At 30.4% G+C, this 24,464-nt stretch overlaps 2 protein-coding genes across 2 annotated transcripts; one reads left to right on the forward strand and one right to left on the reverse strand.

The window, feature by feature from the left end:
- Window positions 1–296: 296 nt before the first annotated feature.
- On the reverse strand, window positions 297–4,411 carry LOC119604162 (protein TAPT1 homolog). The gene is made up of 3 exons (XM_037956638.1): window positions 4,051–4,411; window positions 3,305–3,900; window positions 297–2,911 (listed from the first exon to the last, which is right to left on the reverse strand). Exons 1-3 carry the CDS (start codon window positions 4,250–4,252, stop codon window positions 1,547–1,549), a joined length of 2,163 nt encoding a protein of 720 aa, XP_037812566.1. The 5' UTR covers window positions 4,253–4,411; the 3' UTR covers window positions 297–1,546.
- Window positions 4,412–6,145: 1,734 nt separating this feature from the next.
- LOC119604165 (peroxisomal N(1)-acetyl-spermine/spermidine oxidase) lies at window positions 6,146–24,378 on the forward strand. The gene is made up of 5 exons (XM_037956640.1): window positions 6,146–7,103; window positions 20,150–20,555; window positions 20,622–21,417; window positions 22,988–23,108; window positions 23,172–24,378. The coding sequence occupies exons 1-5, from the start codon at window positions 6,855–6,857 to the stop codon at window positions 23,352–23,354; spliced, it is 1,755 nt and encodes a 584-aa protein (XP_037812568.1). The 5' UTR covers window positions 6,146–6,854; the 3' UTR covers window positions 23,355–24,378.
- The last annotated feature ends 86 nt before the right edge of the window (window positions 24,379–24,464 follow it).

Consider the following 24,464-nt stretch of genomic DNA (forward strand, 5'->3'; position numbering starts at 1 on the left):
GTATATAAATAAACGAAAAACAATTATTCTTATATAATTGAATAATTTTACCAAAAATAAACACAATTTAAAAACATGCAACGATATAACATGATTTAATAAAATAAACAAGGATAACATTTAATAATATGAAAATTAAATTAAGTTTCAAGGACAATTTTATTAAACAAATTTGTCACTTATTAAATGTACGTATGTATATTTGTAAATATTTCTTTTTATTTTTTAAATACTTATTTAAATTATACTTATATTTTTCAATATTATTAATAATATTTGAATGCAATTAGGTATACTTTTTTTTGTAATATATTTAAATTTTTTAAGGCAATGCAATTTGATTTGTATGTTTATAGTAAGCTTGAATAAAAATCGAGTACAGTTTTAAATTTAAATATAAAATATTCTAGCTAAGAGGTAACAAACTAAAAAAAAATTATTTAAAGGAACAATCAATGGTTAAGTATATCAATTAAAATATGTTTGAAAGTAATGAAAAAATAAGGAATAATTTAAAATTAAACACATAATTTTGTTTATTATTAATTGAGCCATATTTTTAAGTTTCTAAAAATATAAAACAATAAATTCAATTTCAAATTAAATTTTTAATGTATCTTTAAACGTTCGTAAACAATTAGAATTATTTGGATAATATTATGTCTTGTTACATCGATACCTAAAAATCATTCAGAAGAGCTGTTTCATAGTGGAATTACGACGTCTAGATTTACAGATTATGACAAGTATCTAAAAAGAATTTCCTTATGTTCGAATAATTGGTAATAAGTTATTTCTAACTAACAATTTCAAACTTGTGTGTTAATTACATTACATTTTGAAAGCTTTTTCTTTCGATTTGAATTTTTAAATTGTTTTCTGAAAGATCTTATAGAAAAGTTCTAAAAATGATTTTATAATTAAATCATTTAATCTAGACTGAAATCAATTAATTTGCTTTCATTAAACTAAAATGTAATAAAATTTTAATCAACCAAATTATTTCCAGAAAACGAATTTAAAGAAATCTATAAAAAATGTCTTTTTTGAAGAAAATATTACCGGTAAGGCGGGGATAATAGATAAGAATATAAGCATATGTCTACTGAGTCTAGTAAATTGATCTTTTATTGTTCTCAAGATGATTTAATCTAAACTACAAATCTCTATTGAATTATTTATATCCTATCTTTCCTTTATTATACTGTTTTTTCATCATACTTCCTATAGTAGAAGTTAGGATATACCCAGTTTAGGTAAACTTTGATGTAGAAGATACGTTAAAGTCAGTTCTTATATTCCCAATTTCCTTTACTAACGCTAATAACAACACTATCGACAACTTCAACCATTAGCTAAACAAGTTTAAAAACATTTGTTAAAGTTTAATAAAAAATTAACAAATTTTACTAAAACAAAAGAAAAATTATTTGAAAATAAAACTAAAATTTAATATAAATATTGTCTTTATGATGTAGAAACATTAAATAGAACGAAATGAAATAGTTTAGAAATAGAAAGTAATTAATATGTTTAACAAATTTCACTACGCCTGCGATTCACTGGAATCCGAAGAACCTACAATGCTTTGCATACTTGGTTCGGACTCAGATCTTTTGTGCGTACGTCTGCCCAACATCGTTTGACCTGTAGTGGTTGTCGATTTAGGACTACTGGTGGTAGGTGTTGTGGTGACATTGGAAGTTTGTTGCAGGTCTGGTTCACTTTTTGCTAAGGCTTCTTCTACAAAACCAGCTGTAGACGAAGTAGTATTTGGTTCTAAAATGTGTTCATTTAAACAAACATCATCTAAATCCACATCACTATTGGAAAATAAGGCAGTGGCACCCAATTCCAGAGAACTCTTTACATCCAAGTCCATTTCATTGTGTGTTAAATTGGTGCCAGAAGTAGGGGTATTTGAGGAGGTTGAAGACATGTTACGTGATGATTTATTCAAGACACCCGGTGCACTGTTGCAAGATGTATTGGATAAAGTTTTGCTTACTTGTTTAGGGGTAGAAGTGTTGGCTGAAATATTTAACATATCTGTGGGTGTTAAGTCCACGGTAAGTGATCTTTGCAAGGAATAATTTCCAACACTACTACCACCTCCAACATTATCAGCAGAAGAGGGATGTGTGGGTGATGTAGCCATATCTGAACGATTATGTTTATTGACAGGCGGTGAGCTGGGTAAATTCTCCACACCCGGCATACCCATAGTGGCGGTATTTGTATTGCTACCCACAGGTGGCACATTAGTCATGGAACTTGGAGTCGATGAATTACATTTCTCATCTTGATGTTCTTTCATTAATTTACAAGCTTTACCCAAAGCACAGATAGTAAGGCATATTCTCAGACCCAAAGCAAAACCATATGCCAACAAAAACAATATCCAAGCTCCTAAATTATTAAATGACACCGCTGAGTAAATAGCTTTAATCAGCACCACAGCCAGAGGAAAAGGTATAAAACCCATACGTCTAGCCACCAAATCTGAATGATCCGAAAAGGCATGCTTCTGTCGTGTTTGAGTCATGTCATAGGCCAAGCTTGTTGTATATTCACGATAAATATATTCAGGCAATTCATTAAATCTAGTTATAAATGCATGTTTTATCCAATCTATTAGAATTTCAGTTATTAGCACCGAAAAGCAATCGGGTAACATTACACAAAACTGTGTAAAGCTCCAGTCGAACTCTTTCATTGTCTGTATCATCACTATGAAAAGTAAAACGGATAAATGGAATCTTTCACGTACATCACTGCAAGTCAATTGAAATAAATTATTCTTATCGAATTTTTTAAATACTGATCCTTTAAGTTCCACAAAATTGTTCGATATCATAATGGTTAAAAGTCCTTTGTTGTTGGAGTTTACTGCAACATTTAAAGTGGTGGCCTGGAAAAAAAAGAAATTAATTACGAGTAAAAAAATAACTAAACCACTATAGGTTAAATGATCCAACTATCAGGCCTGTCACAGAATTCCATTTCGATCGAAAGTGGAATTATCTTTCTTAATTTTCTTCTTCAAAAAAGGAAAATTACAACTTTTTCAGAATAAAACCATTTCACATTTTCAACGTGGAATTGACAATAGTGACAATAGTTTAAAGTTTTTAAGTTCTTATTGATTTATTTACAAGTTATAATTCCACTTTCGATCGGAATGGCATTATGTGGCAGGCCTGTATATTGAGAGAGATAGAGAGATGAGAGATAGAGAGACAAAAGTCATATATTAAGATTTCGGTGGTGTTAATTAATCATAATTGAATATACATCAACTCACCTGAAACATTATCAGAAAACTATGCAAGACCACATATATCAATGTAAAAATGATGTGTGTTATTAAACCAAAATGTTCACGTTTCGAGTTTTTCGGTTCTGTAGCTGTCCAAAATAATGCATCTATAGTATCCTGACCAAAAGCGGATAACAATCTATCACCCACTTCCAGCATATTATAGAATAGATATAATTTAATTATAGATTGCGATTTAATTATGTGATACACTCGATTCGTATCGACCGATAGCATTAGAAGTGTAACTGCAATCCATATAGTGCCCTTAAGTAAGTCACATATTTCCGCCGGTGTCAAAAGACGTTGTGTACGCCTCCTTAAACCCAAACAGCTGGCAATAGGACGTGTCAACATGCCCCACACAGCCAGAGCAAAACGTACCGGCAAAAATGTGTGTATGTACAGAAATGAGTCGGCACATTGCATGATGCCATAAACCATAAAACGTTCCAGGTCTCGAGGTATACGCATAAATGAATAAATCTTTTTACGCCTGGCCGTATAGCGTTCCTCATCGTGTTCAAGTAGATAGCCTCTTGTCATTTCCAATTTGAAAAAATCCATAAACGAAGGAGCTTCTGCAACAGAAATTCACTGCATTATTTTTTATGGCTTACTGATTCTTTAGTATATTCCTTTCACTTTAACCAGTCTATTAAAGTGCGACTCAAAGCAACAACAGGTTTTCTGCATTTTTCCTCACCCATAACGCACGGCACACAACTTACCCTTTTCCCCCTCTTCTGATTCTTTGGCTACTTTTGTCGCTGTATCGTTGCTGTCTTTATTATTTGTATTTACACTCCCACTAGAACGTCTGTGACTGAAGCCAGCAATTGCTGCACCGCCACCATCCACCTCATCGTACAAGTCATCGATGCGATTTTGAAAATTTAAATCACCCCGAAATCTTAACTTTTTCGATGTCATTTTCGGTTTTCTTTAGAAAAAAATTTAGCTATTCAATTATTTAATTACATTAGTACTTTTTAATGTTTTAAAAGTTGAGCAATATTAATAATTTTATAATTTTTTTATTATTTTCCAAGTTTAATCGCGAATTTATTTGTTTTTATTGAACGAGTCACTGTTTTTTTGGGGAGCAAGAAATGTTTACGAAGAAAGTATTCACAATAGAGATCAAAACAAACGTCATTGTTATTTTTCCATTCACAAACACTGTTTCCAATTAGAATAGAAATGAGTAAGTGTACTAGTGATGGGCAGGTGACAAATATTATAATAGATATTAATTTAATTCAACACAGACTATTTGTAATATTTTCATAATAATTTAAAAAAAACGTCGTTTTGGTGATTTTCGATGCGTGATAACAGCAAAATAAATAGGTGTAATCTCTCTTATATCTTCTTCCTTCTTCGATATATTAATACTTAGTTTAAAACAAATTATATATTGCCTTTATTTTACCGCAAAAACTTCAATTGTCGATATCCCAGGACATGCAAGAGATTTTTAGTATTATTGGAAAATATATGAGAAATTGTGACACATAAGTTTGTTATAAAATAAATGTTTGTTTCGAGCTTTAAATTAAAATATCTCGACTAAAAAAGAAGTAGCAGAGATTAAAAACTTATTTTAAAGTTGAGGGATTGGATAGATCATGTGATATAACAAATTTAAATAAAATATGAAAATGTCTTCGAGCTGTAATATATATCGAAAACTTAATGTGTTGGAGAAATCCTGAACCCAGATTCGGATTCAGGTTTGCTCAATTTTTAATAAAAGAATACAATGGTGCTTGTTTTAAAAATTTGGTATTATACATTAGGGTTCTATAGATGAAACGAAAAGTCGACTTTTCGACTTTTTTCATTTAGTTAAAAGTCGACTTTTCGACTTTTTTCATTTAGTTAAAAGTCGACTTTTCGACTTCTCGACTTTTTGCATTTTATGAAAAGTCGATTTTTCGACTTTCCGACTTTTTACATTTAATTAAAAGTCGACTTTTAGACTTTTCGACTATAAGTATTTTATAAATAGTCGACTTTTCGACTTTTCAAATTTTTTTTCGACTTTTTTCGACTTTTTCCGACTTTTTCCGACTTTTTTCGACTTTTTGACTTTTTTCGACTTTTCGATTTTTTCGACTTTTTGACTATTTCGACTTCTTTCGACTTTTTTTTCGACTATTTTTTGACTTTTTTTCGAGTTTTTCCGACTATTTTAGAGTTTTAGACTTTTTTTCAATTTTTTTTAAGATTTTTGACTATTTTTGACTTGTTTCTACAATTTTCGAGTTTTTGACTTTTTCCGACTTCTCGACTTTTTCCGACTTTTTACGACTTTTCAACTTTTTTCGACTTTCTTCGACTTTCTTCTACTTTTTTCGACTTTATTCGACTTTTTTCGACTTTTCGACTTTTATTAACAAAGTCGACTTTTCGACTTTTTTCACAGACCATAGTCGAGTTATCGACTTTTTTGGAACAAAATAGTCGACTTTGACTTTTTTCGACAAAAAGTCGATTGTTCGATTATTCGAAAGTCGATTTATAGAACCCTATTATACATGTATACTGCTCCGAAACCTATAATCTTTGATTCTTTGATTCTTTCTTCAAATATAGCAGTTCACATTTAATATTTTTAATATTTTTTTTCTTTTTTTTTTTCAATATTTCTCCAAATTGTGTTTGACTCATGCATGGTCTGAATTTTAAATCGAAATTATGAATTTTTAGTTACATACCTTTTTAACGGATATTTTCAGTCGCTTTAATCACAATTACACGAAATGTCAATGTACCCTATTGTGAATGATTAGTCTTTACTTATAAATGAAAGTTGAAAACAAAATAGCAAAAATATTTGACAGATTGATTTTAGATTTTTCTTTGCTGGCGAATTGTAGAATAAAATTCTCGTGTAAAAATTGCTTTTAAATATTTAAATTCCTATAAATACTTAAATTTGCTTAACAAAGTTAATAAAATTTACAGACTTCAGTTTTAAATACACAAATTCAATCAATGTGATTAAGCAAATCGCCGGTTAATGTTACGTGATAACATAACAAGAAGAAGCATAAATAAAAACACAAGTAAGGGTGGGGGAGCTGAAAATGAACAACAATAAATGAATCAAAACAAACATTAAGAAAAATTTACCAACAAAAGAGAATACCACAAACACGATTGCGCAGTCTGCTCCACCACAAAAAATAAGACCAAAAACAGAAATCAAGAAACACGCCAGAGACACCAGTCGCTACAAATATTTTGACATTCAGTGTCTATCAAAACGGAGTACATACGACGAGAGAAGAAGAAAAACGAATCGAAAAAGAAAAATCCATACGGGAAACAACCACAAAGTGAAATTATTAAAGAAATAAAATCGAGTGTGTGTGTAGTGAGTGCGTGAAAAATTTTCTTGCACACCAAAAGAAAAAGAAACACTCACTTCTATTTTCGATTAAAATTAAATAAATCAAAGTAATTAAATGTATTAAGGAAAATTAGTGGGAAAACGTGATTAAATTTGTGTAAAAATCTAACCACAATGGGTGAAACTACCCCGCATACACCAGCTCCATCACCTACTGATGAACATGCTGCTGCTATGGCTGCTGCAGCCAGTGGCACCACCACACAGCCAACACATTTTAAGGTGATAATTATTGGAGCTGGTATGTCTGGTCTATCGGCTGCCAATCATTTGCTGCAAAATGGCTGTGACAGCTTTTGTATATTGGAGGGACGTGGTCGCATTGGTGGTAGAATCGTCTCAATACCATTGGGACAACAGAAAGTAAGTTAAAAAGGCAATAATAAGGCCAACACCAGCAAATCTTATGTAAGACACTTTGTTTTATTTTTGCAATAATCATCATCGCTTTGAAAAAGAAGAATTACATATTTGTCTAAAAGGGATGATGATGATGGCACAATAAATAAATAAATAATGCATGTTGTATATCGAAAGTTAATTTTGTGTTATGGAATCTTCTCCCTTTTTCCTTACGAAACCAACTTGACATATTTTCAGTGTTTTATACTCAGTTTTCTTTATTATTTAGTCAGTCCACTTCTGTATATATTTTTTTTTCACTTTTCCCTTTTATAAATCTTTGTATGTATTTTTATCGCTTTCCCAAAATTTAAAATTGCGAATCTTTGGCCAGCTCTTTCTATGGCTATTTTTATAAGCATTAAAAGGGTCATATACAATATTTCCTTTTAATTTTTTTATTTAGAACAATTGTCAAGAGTTTAGATATGAAATCGCCTTCTCCGTCTGTATGATTTGTGTCTTCCGTATACGTTGTTGAATTTAATTTTAAATTACAATTTTCATCGACTGTTGCTCCACTTCTGTCTCCTTAAATGTATTCCCCTCCCATAGCATTGTGGGCTTGAAATTCTGTTGCATTTCTCACTGCGTGTATATTCGTTCAACACACATTTATTCGCACTTTTTATTGACGTCCTTGTTGTGGGTTTATTTTTCGGCAAATATGTAATCGTTTCAGTTTTCACTTTGTTGCCAATTTAATCATATACACCATTTTCTGTGTGAACACAATTTCCATTTAATTTATTTATCAACAATTAGTTTGAAATAGGGTTTTGATCTTAGGGTTATATATTAGGTATAAAAATTGGTTAATTTTTATTATTATAATGTTGCAATTGCAATAAACAAAATCGAAAACTCGGACTTATATTCGAAATATGGCTAAAATAATGTCTAAATCATCACTTTTCAGCATTAAAATCCATAATTTATATCAAAAATTTCATGAATTTGAGCTTTATTTAAAAATCTAAAATTTTAGTTAAGAATATAGATTTTTGGAAATGGTGTAGAAACCTTAAACTTGATTGATTTGTTGGTGTAATTTTGGGAAGGTTTATGACATGTGTGTCTGCTTAATATGACCTTCAGCAAAAAATATTTGTAAACTATTGTTAAATAATATAAAAATTTACCTTTTACACCTTATTATACACAGGTATATCTCTCTACAATTAAAAACAAAAACATTTAGTATTAAAGCTAACTTTCTCAAATGTGGTTTAGTAACAGTCTTGGTAATTCGATAATGTACAACATCTGTACGAGAAAAAGTTTCCTAAGGAAGATGGAATACTAACCTGTTCTTGATTGAATGTGTAGATTTGAGTTTGAAATCTAATGTAAGTCGCCTGCATGTTGAGGTTGTAATGGAGTAACATTTTCAGTGGCTATTCGTCTGATAGTACCATGTAATAGGACATTGTTTTAGATATCAAACTATAATGAAAGTTGAATGGCAACAATAAAGCATTAAAAGCAGAAATTGAGATTTATAGACAAAGAATGGACACGATTCCCAAAAGTTGTGAGTTATAACATCTACATATTAACAGGAGTTAAAAAAAGTTTCCTTGGCTAGTCCATTTTTGCACAATTAATTTGTTCTATCGAGAATTGGACCATAGATCTAATATTTTACCACAACTTCTTAGAGCTTATATATACTGCCAATAGCCCATCATTAACTTTTGACATATTGTCATGACTCCATTCTTCTTTCCCAGTAGAGGTCAGACTCACCTATGTCTCTTCGGTCTCTTTACTTTGTACACCAATTCTCAGTAGTAATACTACAGTTTAGTATTTACATCTATAGTCTTCACTTTATACTCACCAGATGTTGTTTTTGTATCCTGTTGCATCATACCAGATCTACCTTTTTGAAATTTAATAAAAGTGTCAATAATATAAATTAAATTTCCCGAATTAAATTCTTGATTGCTCTATTTCAATATTAATTTAATGTATTAAATAAACAAAACATTGTGATATTTTTAAGACTTAAGTATAAAACCACATATTTCGTAAACACAGTACCGGCCTTATAATAAATAAAAAATATGTACAATGTATCTTAAAAACCCAAAATTCCAAACATTTCAAAATGTTCTTTTAAAAATACTTAAGACATTGGCTAAAATTTTATCAAAAATACAGCTGTTTGTACTTTTCAATAATCTATCGATTAATCAAAAACTGTCATTAAATTTTAAATAGATTTCTTAATATGTTCATATATCTTCTACGAGTGAATTAACCCTTTATGGATATGAGTACACCTTGCTTTGAGGTGTTTTGAAAATTTTTTGTTAAAAAAATTGTGAAATATGTTGCGTTTTCCTTTTGAACTATAAGTAACCAGAAAGTGGTAACTGTGAACTTAAAATAACGTTCTTGCGCTCAATTGCGTGAAAGAATTAAAGATTTTGAAGTAAATCGAATGAAAATTTTCAATTCAAAAGGAATTATTTCATTAGATATAAATAGGTATAAGCTTTTATTTGCGGTTCCCTAGAGCCCAATAATAAAGGTCTCTGGAGCTCACAGTTCGCTCGTGTTCATGACTGTTGTAAATGTTTAGTCATACAATAGTCTCGGTGTAACAGCATTGGGCATTTTTCCAATGAATTGACAATAATTGTTTTCACTAAATTTTGTCTAAATGCTTGTTTGTTTACTATTTTACAATTTCTCGCTTTACTATTTATATTTTATTATTATTTTCTACGCAATAAAAAAATATTTTAAATGCGTTAATCATTTCCGTAAACATAATTGCATCTAAGATGTTTTGAATCTAAAACAACTATGTCGTAGTGTTTTATCGAATGTTTTTTATTATTCCCAGTATTTTTTGTTTACATTTATAGAGAAATACTAGTTTTTTACTTTCAATGGAATTTATAAAGACATTTGGTAACAAAACATACTGTAATTCCAATTTTTTATAGGTTTCTGTAGCAAGTTTCTATGAAAAATAGAATTTTTTATTATTTACGTTCCTCAAACTATTATACGCATAATTCTTCAAATATCCCACTTACGAATAAAAAACTGAACTTTTATTAATTTAAAAAATATAGCCTTATTTAGAATATTTTTTGCTAGAATAAAATGCCTTTAGACTTTTAATAAAAGTATAATAAATAGAAGAATACAAAAGTAGACAAATTCATTGCTAAATTTGTGGGAATAAAATGCACAAGATCGGAAAGGGGTAATAACTCGTATAATTGTCAAACGTAAAGATGTTCTAAATATTAAATAACAATAAAAAAATTATAAAATACTAATTTTTATACATACATACATATAAACAAGAAGCCTAAAATAATTCTCTGTATAAAGTAAAATGATCAACAAAATTCAAGAGTATATATTATATATAGAAAAAAAGTTTCTTGTTTTATATCAATAACAACAAACACATCGAACACTCATTGTCTGCAAATAATATGGGGTGTATAAAAAAATTAAAGCAAAAAATACAAAAAAAAACTTGTTATAAAATTTTTATATAAATAATTAGCAGTTGCCTAGGTTGTATTTCGAACATGCAATTAGGAAAGCAAAAACAAAAAAATGCAAACGATTATTTTATAATTTATATTATTTTTATTAAAAATTTGTTTTATTCAATTATCAACAACAAAATTGTGATAATTTCTTTAGTAATTAAAAGCTTGTAGTGTAGGAATGCTAAAAATTATAATCAAATAATGCAAATTAATGCTTTTTATGCGAGAAAAAAACTGAACATGAAATTGTTGACTCTCCATAACTTTACGATATTTGAAAGGGTATTTCGAAATAGGTTGTTATATAGAATTGTCTGTTTTACTTTTCACAGATTTTATTTTTAAAATATAAATACATATAAGAAATTCATTGTAAATGTACTTTTTATTCAGGTATTTTTTATTAAAATAATATTATATAAAATAATATTAAAAAAAAAACAAATAAGAAAGTATAGTCGGGCGTGACCGACCATATGATACCCTACACCAGTTATGAATATTAAATGTGATTTATTTTCATAATAAAGCATTTATCTTTTATTACCTTGTACCGATACATTTAAGCAATTTATGGATGAAAAACTAATTTTCTGAAAGAGGCTTTATATGGGGGCTAGGAGCAAATATGGACCAAGCCTGATAAAATTTTGTGGATATATTTATATGTACATAATATTTTATTGTGCTGAATTTCATCGCGATATTTGTGTTTATAAGTTAATTTTGGACATTCAAGTAATTGTTCCGATACATTTAAGCAATTTATGGATGAAAAACTAATTTTCTGAAAGAGGCTTTATATGGGAGCTAGGGGCAAATATGGATCAAGCCCGATAAAATTATGAATATATTTATATTTACATAATATTTTATTGTGCTGAATTTCATCGCGATATTTGTGTTTATAAGTTAATTTTGGACATTCAAGTAATTTTCTCAAGGGGACTTTGTATGGGTCAAATGAGGCCCGATCTCTATGAAATTTGGCAAGGTCATCAAGGCATGTATAAAACTTATTTGTGCCGCTTTTTATCAATATAAAGGTATATTTAACATAATTACGAGCTCAGAAGCCCTTTTCGGGGGGTTCTGTTGTATGGGGGCTAGGTGAAATAATGGACCGATTTTAACCATTTTCAATAAGCTTCGTCCTTGGACCAAAAAAAGCGTGTGTGCCAAATTTCATTCAATTACCTTGAAAATTGCGACCTGTACCTTGCGCACAAGGTTTACATGGACAGCCAGCCAGCCAGACGGACGGACAGACGGACATACCTTAATCGACTCAGAAAACGATTCTAAGCCGATTTGTAACATACAAAAACGAATATTTTTGTATGTTACAAACATCAGCAACAAACCCATTATACTCTGCCCACTAAAGTGGTGTAGGGTATAAAAATACTATTAATAAGTTAGCTTTTTAAATTTTATGTCCTTTTTGCCAATATGATTGTAGCAAGTACTTACCCAACTCCTTATTTGTAATCGAGCGTGCTTCCAATGTCATCTCCTTGTTAAAATAATGACTTAAAATGCTATGGTCTAAATAAATTTTAGCATCTTAACCCCTTACTTTTCAATGTAAGTTTTATACACACAGATTCAACAAATATTTTGAAATATCAAGAAATTACTTTGTAATTGATTGTACAATATTAAAAAATAGTTAAGAAGCTCTATTGGTTCTGTTACATGACCAATGTATGATACATCTATTAACTAGATAATCATTGGAAGAGACTCCAAATTAGACCATAATTTTTGATGTTAAAATGAGCTTAATAAGTTAAGCTGCAAAAACCAAAGTTATCGGTTAATCAATTAAGACCCCAAGATGTAGCCCTATGTCAACTATCATTAAGCTCCCTAATATTCCCAAGTTTGCTCATATTTTTACTAATTTTCCTGGGCTATTTATCAAAAAATAATACGAGTCTGTTCCTCAACAACAACAAATTTAGAATTTATTTTTTGTTTTCAATATAACATAAGAATGAACATTTTTGTTCGCATTTAGAGGAAGAGACCCTAATTTATTTAATAAATTAGTTTTTGTTTAGTAAAATAAACAGGTTTTTTGTTATTATTTTTGAAAAAGAAATAAAATTTTCTTAAAGACCAAACAAAGTTATTTTAAAATAATTCCATGTAATTTTTGACGATCCATTTTTCAAAATTTGTTTGTTCATTAAAGTTTTTATATATGTCCCAGCAAAAAATAATTGATGTCATACTTTACAAACGACATCTTAATCACATCTAAAAATGCGATTGCATACTTTTCGCTTTTATAAACCAAACATATACTTACAAATTAAAACACAGTTAAAAATGAGAAAAGAGTTGTAGAAAAGTCACTACAAACAACATATTCGAAGTACTTCAAATTTTGATGAAAAATCAATGAAATTTACATAAGCGTTTCATTGAAAGAATGTGGTTTATTTTTGACATACAAATATCGGATTTTTACAGCTTCTAAAGATAAGATTAGATGTAGTTCAAAGTTGTCAAAAATGAACAACATCCCTCCAATGACACACTAATGTAAAATTCATAGGTTTTTCACCTGAATTTGAAGCACTTCGGGTTACTAGTTGTGATGAAAATTCTACATCTTTTTCCACACTTTTTTTGCTGGGGTACTTTACTTTTACCACGTTTTTATATATATATTTAGCACGTATGAACTTAATATAAAATAATTTTAATTTGCCGACAACCTGATCAGCTGTTTTACGAGTATTCTTTAGTTGCTTGACTATAGGTTGATAAGCAACAGGCGCGTTAAAGCTATTATATACCCAGCAAAAAATAATTGATGTCATACTTTACAAACCACATCTTAATCACATCTTAAAATGCGATTTAATATTTTTCACTTTTATAAACCAAATATTTCCTTACAAATGAAACCCCAGTTAAAAGTGAGGAAAGAGATGTGGAAAAGTCATTAAAAATAACATATTTGAAGTACATCAAGATTTGGTGAAAGAGTAGTGAAATTTACATAAGCGTGTCATTAAGAGAATGTGTTTTATTTTTGACATCCAAATATCGGATTTTTACTGCTTCTAAAAATAAGATTAGATGTAGTTCAAAGCTGCCAAAAATGAACAACATCCCTCCAATGACACGCTAATGTAAAATTCATAGGTTTTACACCCGAATTTGAAGCACTTCGGGTTACTAGTTGTGATGAAAATTCTACATCTTTTTCCACACTTTTTTTGCTGGGATCATTAAGAGAATGTGTTTTATTTTTGACATCCAAATATCGGATTTTTACTGCTTCTAAAAATAAGATCAGATGTAGTTCAAAGTTGCCAAAAATGAACAACATCCCTCCAATGACACGCTAATGTAAAATTCATAGGTTTTACACCCCAATTTGAAGTACTTCGGGTTACTAGTTGTGATGAAAATTCTACATCTTTTTCTACACTTTTTTTGCTGGGCTATAAGTGAATTCAAAACTTTTTCTTCTCGAAATCTTCTCAAAAACTTATTTTTTAGATAATTTAACCATTAGAAGTAATTTCTTTCACTATCTGAACTTTTTATTTAAGAAAACTTGAAAGTCGGTCCTTTGATTCAGCTGTCAGGATCCATATGGTCAATCAAGCTTCGAAAAAACAAATGTTTACATAAAAATTTAAGTAAAAAGTATACTTTTCTATTACGAATTTCATTTATAATTAAAATTTTTAAAAATAAATACAAAACGCAGTTTAATAAATCTCAGCATGTGTCCCCAGTGTAATACTGTGAATCGTTTCTAATCTTATTCATAGATGCAGTAAAAATCCGATATTTGGATGTCAAAAATAAACCACATTCTTTCAATGACACGCTTATGTTAATTTAATTGGTTTTTCACCAAAATTTGATGTACTTCGAATATGTTATTTGTAGTGACTTTTCTACATCTCTTTCCTCACTTTTATCTGGGTTTTCATTTGTAAGGAAATATTTGGTTTATAAAAGCGAAAAATATATAATCGCATTTTTAGATGTGATATATATATATATTAGTCTATTTATATATATACATATGTTATTGTTATATGCATTTATTTTTAAACAACTTAAAAATGGCGATTTTTCGCTATTTTTTGGGAAAAAAGTACATTTTTTAGTTACCCAGCAAAAAAAGTGAGGAAAAAGAAGTAGAATTTTCACCACAAATAACATACTTGAAGTACTTTCGAATTTGGTGAAAAACCTATGAATTTTACATTAGCGTGTCATGCTGGGATCAATTATTTTTTGCTGGGTATCTTTAAAAATTTCTAAGATATATGTGCAAAGAGTTTACTTTTGGAAAAGCTAACATTACATGAAATATTTTAAGTAAAAAAAATTAAAAATTTTGTATATCGTAGGGACCAGGTTCATACCAGAGAACTGCAAAACTGAATTTCTTTTCCTGACTTAACCATACAATAAAATTTTTATTCAGTTCTGTGCATTCAAAAAAATTCAATATTGAATAAAATCAAATTCAAATATTTCAAAGCAACACATTTGTATAAACAAATCAAACAAAGAAAAAACAATTTGAATTATTTTATGTTCTAACACAATTTTTTATTCACACATTTGAATGAAAAAATATGGTTTTGAATAAAATCAAAACATTTAAAAATGAATGAATATAATCAGAACGTTAGGATTGAACTGATTAATGTGAATTTAAGATATACGGACATGAAAAAACTACTTTTAAAAATGTTAAATGACCAATATTAAGGGCGGGTTTTTCTGATAAAGATAATCTACATTCTTTGTTTAAACCTAGCTTAGTCTATATTTTGTGTTTTTCAGTAATTAGTTACGTTACATATAATCCCAGCAAAAAATAATTGATGTCATACTTTACAAACTACATCTTAATCACATCTTAAAATGCGATCACATATTTTTCACTTTTATAAACCAAATATTTCCTTACAAATGAAACCCCAGTTAAAAGTGAGGAAAGAGATGTGGAAAAGTCATTACAAATAACATATTTGAAGTACATCAAGATTTGGTGAAAGAGTAGTGAAATTTACCCAGCAAAAAATAATTGATGTCATACTTTACAAACCACATCTTAATCACATCTTAAAATGCGATTTAATATTTTTCACTTTTATAAACCAAATATTTCCTTACAAATGAAACCCCAGTTAAAAGTGAGGAAAGAGATGTGGAAAAGTCATTAAAAATAACATATTTGAAGTACATCAAGATTTGGTGAAAGAGTAGTGAAATTTACATAAGCGTGTCATTAAGAGAATGTGTTTTATTTTTGACATCCAAATATCGGATTTTTACTGCTTCTAAAAATAAGATTAGATGTAGTTCAAAGCTGCCAAAAATGAACAACATCCCTCCAATGACACGCTAATGTAAAATTCATAGGTTTTACACCCGAATTTGAAGCACTTCGGGTTACTAGTTGTGATGAAAATTCTACATCTTTTTCCACACTTTTTTTGCTGGGATTTTATGGTGGCTTTACAAGTAATTGGAAATGTTATAAATTTATGTGAAGAATATAATAGACAAAACGTAAATCATAATGCCACCGGTTTCATTAGAAAATACGAATGAAATTATTTTATGAAAATATTAAAGTTCTAACACATTTTATTAGATCAAATAGAATAAATATATTTGTAAACAAAGTAGTCCGACTCTTTGACAGCAGTACCTAACTCTTAGCATGTGTTAGTGTACTTTGTAAAATTGTTATTCATGTAAACTAATAAAAAATAACACAACATTTATTATTACTCTATATGTATTTACTTACTGGTATATTATCTAAAAACTAAAATAATGTAAACATTGCAAAAATCATACAATAAAAGAAAAAAAATATGATCATCTATCAGAAATATAAAAATATACAATATAAACACAGAACCATAAAAAACACCAACCTACATTTTGCATTAAATGTGGAAATAATGAATATGCGCCGCATACGCCAGCAAAATTGTTGAAGCGAAGCAAAAATATAACAGAAAACTTAACAAAAAAGTAGCTAATGACAGGTCGTTGTTTATATCAGAAGTCTGAAAGTATTTAAATTTTTATAAATAATATTTATTTTTATAAATCAAAAACTTTACATGCATTTATTAACTAAAGTGAAACTGTTTTTTCTATTATAAAAACATTCTACTAATGCTCTGCATTTTTTCATTCTCATATAATATTTTACCTCTATTTAGTGGGACGATCATTTTTTGTTCTTATTCTACAATTGTTGACTTACCTTGTTTTTAATACACTGACACTGAATTGAAGTCATCACATATTTAATAATATGATCATTAAGAATAATTAAGTCGATAACAACGTAATAAATAATCAAACAGACCAAAAAAACAAAAAAACGACGTATTAAACCGTAATATTATTTGTTCTAAGTGTTATATGCAACTAAGTCAAGAAAATATGTAAGAATATTCTTACTGGACTTTTCTTGAATATGTTCCTGTACTCAAGTCAACCTACAACAATCAATCTAATCCTTTATGATTGGACATTTCTAAGAGAGAATGCGATACATTAGTACTCACCTAGATATCATGTTACTAATATCTATACCTGAGGACTAACTGGCAACATAATACTACATTACCATCATCGCAACGGCAGTTCCCTTTATTCCTGCGGGTTGGTTATACGTAGTGCGACCTGACTTTCCGGCAGAGACATCAAGAATAGCAGATTCGAAGAACCAACCGCGATTACCGATGTATTGACACATTGTGTTCCCACGACAATTAGATCTTCGCTACGGAACGACCAGAGTCGTTCTCGGCCAAAGATTGTCATCCCAGTGACAATTGCATCAAACAAAAGTTCTTCCCTAGTAAAGAACTATTTGCCATCATGATATCATCAGGTGGGCGGGGTAGGATAACAGTAATCGCGTGCCGGCTTTTTATTGAGCTCCCAGAGATAAAAAGCGAAACGATGTGTTCCACTTTTTTGCATTCTACTGTTGTACACTACTTCTGAAGTTTCCGAGCCATCAACGTAGCCAAACCTTATTTTAACACAACTTGGCAAGCGGGGAGTAGAGTTCTTAACAATGACTTTCAATCTGTCAAAGGAAAAAGGATCGAGTCATCCCGGTACTTAAACAAGGGAAGAACGCTGTAGAGGCACTATACAACAGACCGATATATCTGCTTTAGACAGTCGCGAAGACTCTTTAGGCACTCTTCTTCCACCGGCTGTCCTGCCACTGCACAGTACAACCACAGCATTAACTGTCAAAAGAACAATTTCACATTCCTCCATTACATCCTGCAGCCCATTGAGCTCCCAGAGATATAAGGCGAAGTGTTGTTTGCAATCTTCCAGTTTTTTGCATTCTATAACACTACATGAAGTTTCCGAGCCATGAATTTAGCCAAACATTCCAAGGCAGTTGGTTCTGACGGCATGCTTATTTTAAGTTAAAATAAGCATGTGTTAAAAAATTAAAACATCTTGGCGAGCGGGGAGTCGAATTCTTAACAATGATTATCAACCTGTCAAAGGAAAAAGGGTCGAGTCATCCCGATACTTAAACAAGAGAAAAATGTGTTAGAAAAACTATACTAGAGACCGATATCTCTACTATAGGCATTCGCGAAGACTCTTTACGTTTTCTTCCTCCCTCATCTGTCCCGCCACTCAACAGCAGCTCGCCACCAGCATGGATTCCGTAAAATGCATAGTAAAACCACAGCATTAATCGCCATAAGTAATTTAGAGACAAAACCTTGAGTTGAACAAGTTGTGTAATGAGTTCTATCGTCGCACTTTTTTAACTTCTACCATCACTATTGACGGCATGTTTACCTCTTTAGCTCAAGTCACTGCAATTATGCACAAAAACAACGTCCTCAAAGTGCTAATCTTGTTGACCCTCAACAAACAATTAGCGCATCAGTAGTCAATTATACTGCTCCTCTTCGCTGGGTTATACTCTGTAGAGGAATGTTCAAAGCTGTCAAAATGTTGCACTACGGACTGTAATTGTCTGTATGCAAATAACTACTGAACTCCAGTTACACTAGGAAACAAAGGTACTCTCAGTCAAGTAACATTGTCATGCTGACTAATCAGTTCTTCCTGGGATGTCCATGGACTAATCTATTAGAAGTAGCCCAATTACTAAGCTTGACCCATGAATGTATTAAATCACTTTGAACGTATTGATAGGTAAGAAGAAAAGTGCCTAACTTATTTCGTTCAGTTTCCAGAGCGAGCAAGTTTCATGTAACATCTCCTCTTTATCTTCATTATAAATATATGGAAACTTATGTATTCCAAATAAAATCAATGATATGTAATAAAATAGGCAAATTTACAATATCCCTTTTTCTGATTTAACACATAAACCACAATTTTCTACTGAGTATTTTTTAGTCATAATTATTCGTTCTATTTATGAGCCTGTCTAATAAAAAACTTATTTAAAAACCATATACCGATGTGCATACACTTTGACATAGAATTTACTGTAGATTCATTATACCTTTGTTTAATTACTTGTTGCTCGTTATTGTGTTTATTTTTATATAGTATTTCTGTTGGGTGAAATCAGAATTCCAACATGAAATCATTGTTGCAAGTTTTCTACACTCGTATCTTAAGAAAAATTATTGTTTTATATAAAATTATTTTTATTTTAAACTTTTGATATAAGAAAAAGTTTAATGAACCCCATTGTATAAAAGTAAATATGTTTACATATAAACTTATTTTTTAATGCAATAAATGCATTAATAATTCCCTTCTTTTCTAATTAATCTCTCTGTAACATTTTTTAAAGTTTTTGTAGTTGTTGTTTTTATAAGTTTTTTTTTGTAATTTTAAATCTTATAAAATGAATGTGATTGCAGTGTATTACGAAGTCAGCGTTTAATTTATTGTTTGTTAAATAATTATATTTAATGATAATTTTTTCCGCTGATTTGTGTGTTTACTTTGAGGCAATGACAATTCGTTTTTATGCTTCAACAAATACTTTATTTACAAAGTTTAATTTAGTAGATTGATGAGAAAGATTGTACATTTCATACCTAAATTTGTTTTTAGAAAAAAGACAGAGGCTTGGCCTCCTTCTCGCAACCGCAACAAAGAATAAATTGTTATAGGCTTTGCACATTTTAAATTGATACATTCCATAAAAAAATTAGCTTTAAAGTTTACTAAAGATAATTAGCATTCGTTCATAACAAGTGCTTTTGTCTGAGATCATTTACTTTGAAATTTAAACGAAACAAGTGCATATAATTGAAACACATGACCACAGACACTAAATATTTTTAATTGTTTATAAACACACCAGCAAATAAAGAGTACTTGGGCCAATTTTATGAATTTATTATAATTACAAATTCTAATTTTCCATAAAACACTTTAGAACAATATGAATAAATCTTGAATAAAAATAAAATATGTATAACTTTGCAGGTCGAATTGGGTGCTAATTGGATTCATGGCGTTTTGGGTAATCCCATTTTTGAAATCGCTGTGCAACATGGTCTAGTCAGTGTGGTTAATGTGCCGAAACCGCACAAAGTTGTGGCCACTACAGAAGATGGCCTACAAGTTCCTTTCAGTATACTGCAGGAAATCTATGAGGCGTATGTGTGTTTTTTACGTCGATGTGATGAATATTTCCTGTGCCAGTACAGCCCACCGCCCGACATAAACAGTGTGGGTGAACACATCAATTACGAAATACAAATCTATTTGAGTTCAGTCGAAGATCCCAAAGAGAAACGCTTAAAACAATTGATTTTCAATTGTTTGTTAAAGCGTGAGACTTGTATAACGGGCTGTACCGATATGAATGAAGTAGATCTCTTAGAATTAGGTGAGTAATAAATAAACAATAAATATAAAACGTTTTCTTAACTTATTTTATCATTTATAACTATAGGTAGTTATACGGAATTACAAGGTGGCAATATAGTGTTGCCTGCCGGTTATAGTTCTATTTTAAGACCACTCACTGCGCAAATACCCAAAGAGGCTATAATAACAAAATGTCCGGTAAAGAAAATCCATTGGAAACGAAAAAAGACCTTAACCGGTCTAGATACCGTAGATGAATCGTCTGAGTATGAAAACGATTCGGATGATTCGGAAAAGACAGTTACTGAATTTCCTACAGCAACTGGCAAGGAAGGTACACCGTCGACTTCCAAAACATCGCGTGGTGCCTCTGTAGAATCAGATGGCAATGGCGACTATCCTGTACGGGTTACATGCGAAGATGGTCGTGTATTTTATGCAGAACATGTGATATGTACCATACCGTTGGGTGTTTTAAAACAGTGTCATAAATCGCTCTTCGATCCCGAATTACCACATTACAAACAGGAATCTATTGAGCACTTAATGTTTGGCACCGTAGACAAAATATATCTCGAGTATGAGCGTCCGTTTTTAAGCGCTGACATTTCGGAAGTTATGCTACTGTGGGATGATGATAAATACGAAATGCATGCCACCGATGAAGAGCGCAGTACACCGGAATATTTAAGTAAAAATTGGTATAAGAAAATCTATTCGTTTGCCAAAATATCGGATGTTTTACTATTGGGTTGGGTGTCGGGCCGTGAAGCTGAATATATGGAAACTCTTCCCTCGGAAGTGGTTGCTGAAAAGTGTACGGAGATATTAAGAAGTTTCCTGCAGGATCCATATGTGCCGAAACCAAAGAGATGTGTGTGGTGAGTAGATTTGCAAACTAATCAGCTGAAATTATTCCGCCTGACTATCAGACTGCATGGGTTACATCCAGCCATTTTCCATAAAACACTGTATTTTAGCACAATGACAAGTTATATTCTTTATTGTGTATATTTCCTTCCTCAACATCCTTGCCTAACCTCCAACAGTTCATTATGATATTTATTAGTAAAAGCTATAAGTGAATAATTATCTATCAATGAGACAAAGTAAAGTAGGGCTGATTGTGCAGTTAAATATTCAATGGGTATCAAGTGACCCCGACCACAAGCATTTGTTAGGTACGACATGGTCCTTGCATGACCAGTAGGTTTGTAGCTACATTCCGACCTCAGTTGTGCCATAACTATTCTGGTTTCCCTAGGAGGTTTTCTTGTATAACGGCGCTGGGCTAGCTCTATATATACGATATTCATGTGGTATCCTGCGATCGCGATATTAACGACATTTCTATAAATATCGTTCAACGTTTTCGCATACGAGAGTCGATTCAACGAAGTCGTCGTGTGCAAATAGAAAGATCACTTAGGTAACTTTGTCAGGCTGCAAAGGTTCTAAATACTATTCCCTGTCGATACACTGAAAAATTTGGAACCAAATCTTCCTTCAGTCTATCGGGAGATTTACGTATATATACGGACAGCAAAGCTGGAATCGAAAACCTAGCAGTTGTTTTTACGACATCTAGGTTAACCGAGTAATGCCGGGTATCTCTTAATGAGATAGCGAGACATTTTAAGATAACGCTAATATGGGTTCCTGCACATAGTAATTGCATGGGAAATTGTATTGCTGACTTGCCAGGAACGGTGTGATGAGAGGGAAAAATGAAATCGACGCCTTCACTAGTATTTCTCTTACTAACAGTAAGACACTTATTCAAAATAAACTATATAAAATGACTCAGATCAGATGGTTTAGTGAAACTTCGAGGTCAACCTGGCCACTATATGATGCCCCTAAGTCTAGCTTTGGTTTAACTTTGGAAGTTTTGAGTAGTTTTTTATAGGAAAGGACTCCTATGACCAACGTCCAAGCTACATCGACTTTACACGTCCAGGAAGTGCAGAGTCTTGCTGACGACTTCGCCCCAGTCTAGATGGATTTGGTTGACAGCAACTACAACCAGAATAATGTGTTTCCGATCGCCTTTCAGATCGCTAGATATTCACTTGAGAGACACTACAATCTTCTAGTTGTCTAAAGAACTTCGTTATATCTATGTCAGCAATGTACACATATTGGGACCGTCAGCCTTTCGAACAGTTTATCGAATCCAAGCCAAACTTTCCTATTTGAAAACTCCATTAAAGGTGTTTCGAACACCAAGTTAAGTTTCTTTTAACTGTCTAGTAAGAAACTCGACTTAAAAAAGTTCTATAATTCGACATAAGTTTAAATTTTTGAAAAATATTTAGATCTTTAATTTTTTTATTCATGTAACTATACAGAATCCTAGATTTTCTAATTTTAAATTCCACATATTCGATGTCTGCTTTAAAATTATATATTTTATAACTTTCTTTAAAAACTTGTTCTTTATTCTTACAGCACAAGTTGGAAATCTCAGCCTTATACAATGGGTTCATATACCTCAATACCTTTAGGTGCTTTACAAGAAGACATTGAAAATTTGGCCCAACCTTTATACGCTAGTCCTCACGCCTTAAAGGTAAGAAATTAATGCAACTTAATTAGAATCAATAATATTAAAGAATCTTTCCTTTACCTTTAGCCCGCTATTTTATTTGCTGGCGAGCATACCCATTCCAATTTTTATTCTACCGTACACGGTGCCTATTTAAGTGGCCGTACTGCAGCCCAATATTTATTGGCCAACGATGAACCAGATGAGATTATATTAGAATCAGATGGTAGTGATTTAAGTGCTTGGATACAAGGCATAGCTTTGGATTAAGTACTTCAAAAACAAACGAAAAAAATAACACAGACACTTAAACAAGAAATTAGCACAAAAAATCTTTAAGTTATTTTTATTAGTTTTTGTTAAAAATTTCGCATGTGGCTAATTTTAGTAGTGGAGCTAATGTTTTTTTTTTTTTTTTAACTCAAAAACAAAAAAAGAAACAATATACCACTAATACCACTCTTAATTCTATTTACTTAAAGGTCATATTAATTTAAAGGCTAGGAGAAATGGAAATTAAATGTTTTCCTCTCGTAATGTAAAGTTTTTTAAGAAATTTGTTAAGAAAAGAGAATATATTTTCAAAATCAATCGATAAAAGTCACTAATATTTTAGGTAAAATTTTTGTATGAGTAAAGTATAATTAAAATAAAACAGATAATTATGTATGTATTTATTTTTTTGCTATTTACATTAACATATTTTATAAAAATTTATCATTTCTTGCAAAACTATTGTAGTCGAATTTTATAAAAAGAAAAAAAAAATTATTGTATTCTTTATTTTTATTTGAATAATTTAGTAGAATTATGCAAAATTGTATTCTATCTTATTAATTATTTTATGTTTTCTTTTGTTTGTTTAGTTCATTTTTTTTGTATTTGTACGCGTATAATTTATGTTGTTTTATTTTAGGATTTTTTTTATTTTTCTCTCTAGTGGTGCTTTTATAAAGTGCATTTTTTATATATGCCGTGATATTATTTCCTTTTTTATTTTACTTTTTTCAAACTAAATGAAACCAATTTAACAACTGAAAGTAACAATTACTTAAAAAGTCTTTAAAATACCGCATAGTTTTATGTTCTATTAGGATTATTTTAGTTTTATTGCAATTTTCATTAATTTATTATGTCCCCTAAAGAATTTTATTTTAGTTTCTCAATGTCTGCTTGTATTAAATATTCTTATTTATAATTTTCTTTATTTGTAAATTTATATTTAAAAAAAATTGTGTTATTTTGCTTAATTTTCTTAATAAAATGCACACACATCTCTTCTGTTGTAAAAAAACCCTTGCTACACAAATTGTTGGTAATTTTTTTAATTTTGAGGAATATTAGCTGTGTTTTTTACGAAATTTATTATTCAGTACAAAT

The sequence above is a fragment of the Lucilia sericata genome, unplaced genomic scaffold (genome assembly GCF_015586225.1).
Source record: "Lucilia sericata isolate MDLA Ls3-8-SP2 unplaced genomic scaffold, ASM1558622v1 Contig000367F_arrow, whole genome shotgun sequence".
Lineage (NCBI taxonomy): Eukaryota > Metazoa > Arthropoda > Insecta > Diptera > Calliphoridae > Lucilia > Lucilia sericata.

What these genes read in the sequence shown, in the direction of transcription:
- LOC119604162 (XM_037956638.1), bottom strand. Translation starts at nt 4,252, where the DNA reads ATGACATCGAAAAAGTTAAGATTTCGGGGTGATTTAAATTTTCAAAAT. An exon ending in ATCAGAAGAGGGGGAAAAGG is followed by an intron (nt 3,901 to 4,050) that starts GTAAGTTGTGTG and finishes TTTCTGTTGCAG; the next exon opens with AAGCTCCTTCGTTTATGGAT. An exon ending in GTTTTCTGATAATGTTTCAG is followed by an intron (nt 2,912 to 3,304) that starts GTGAGTTGATGT and finishes TTTTTTTTCCAG; the next exon opens with GCCACCACTTTAAATGTTGC.
- LOC119604165 (XM_037956640.1), top strand. Translation starts at nt 6,855, where the DNA reads ATGGGTGAAACTACCCCGCATACACCAGCTCCATCACCTACTGATGAA. An exon ending in AGTAGATCTCTTAGAATTAG is followed by an intron (nt 20,556 to 20,621) that starts GTGAGTAATAAA and finishes TTATAACTATAG; the next exon opens with GTAGTTATACGGAATTACAA. An exon ending in AAACCAAAGAGATGTGTGTG is followed by an intron (nt 21,418 to 22,987) that starts GTGAGTAGATTT and finishes TTATTCTTACAG; the next exon opens with CACAAGTTGGAAATCTCAGC.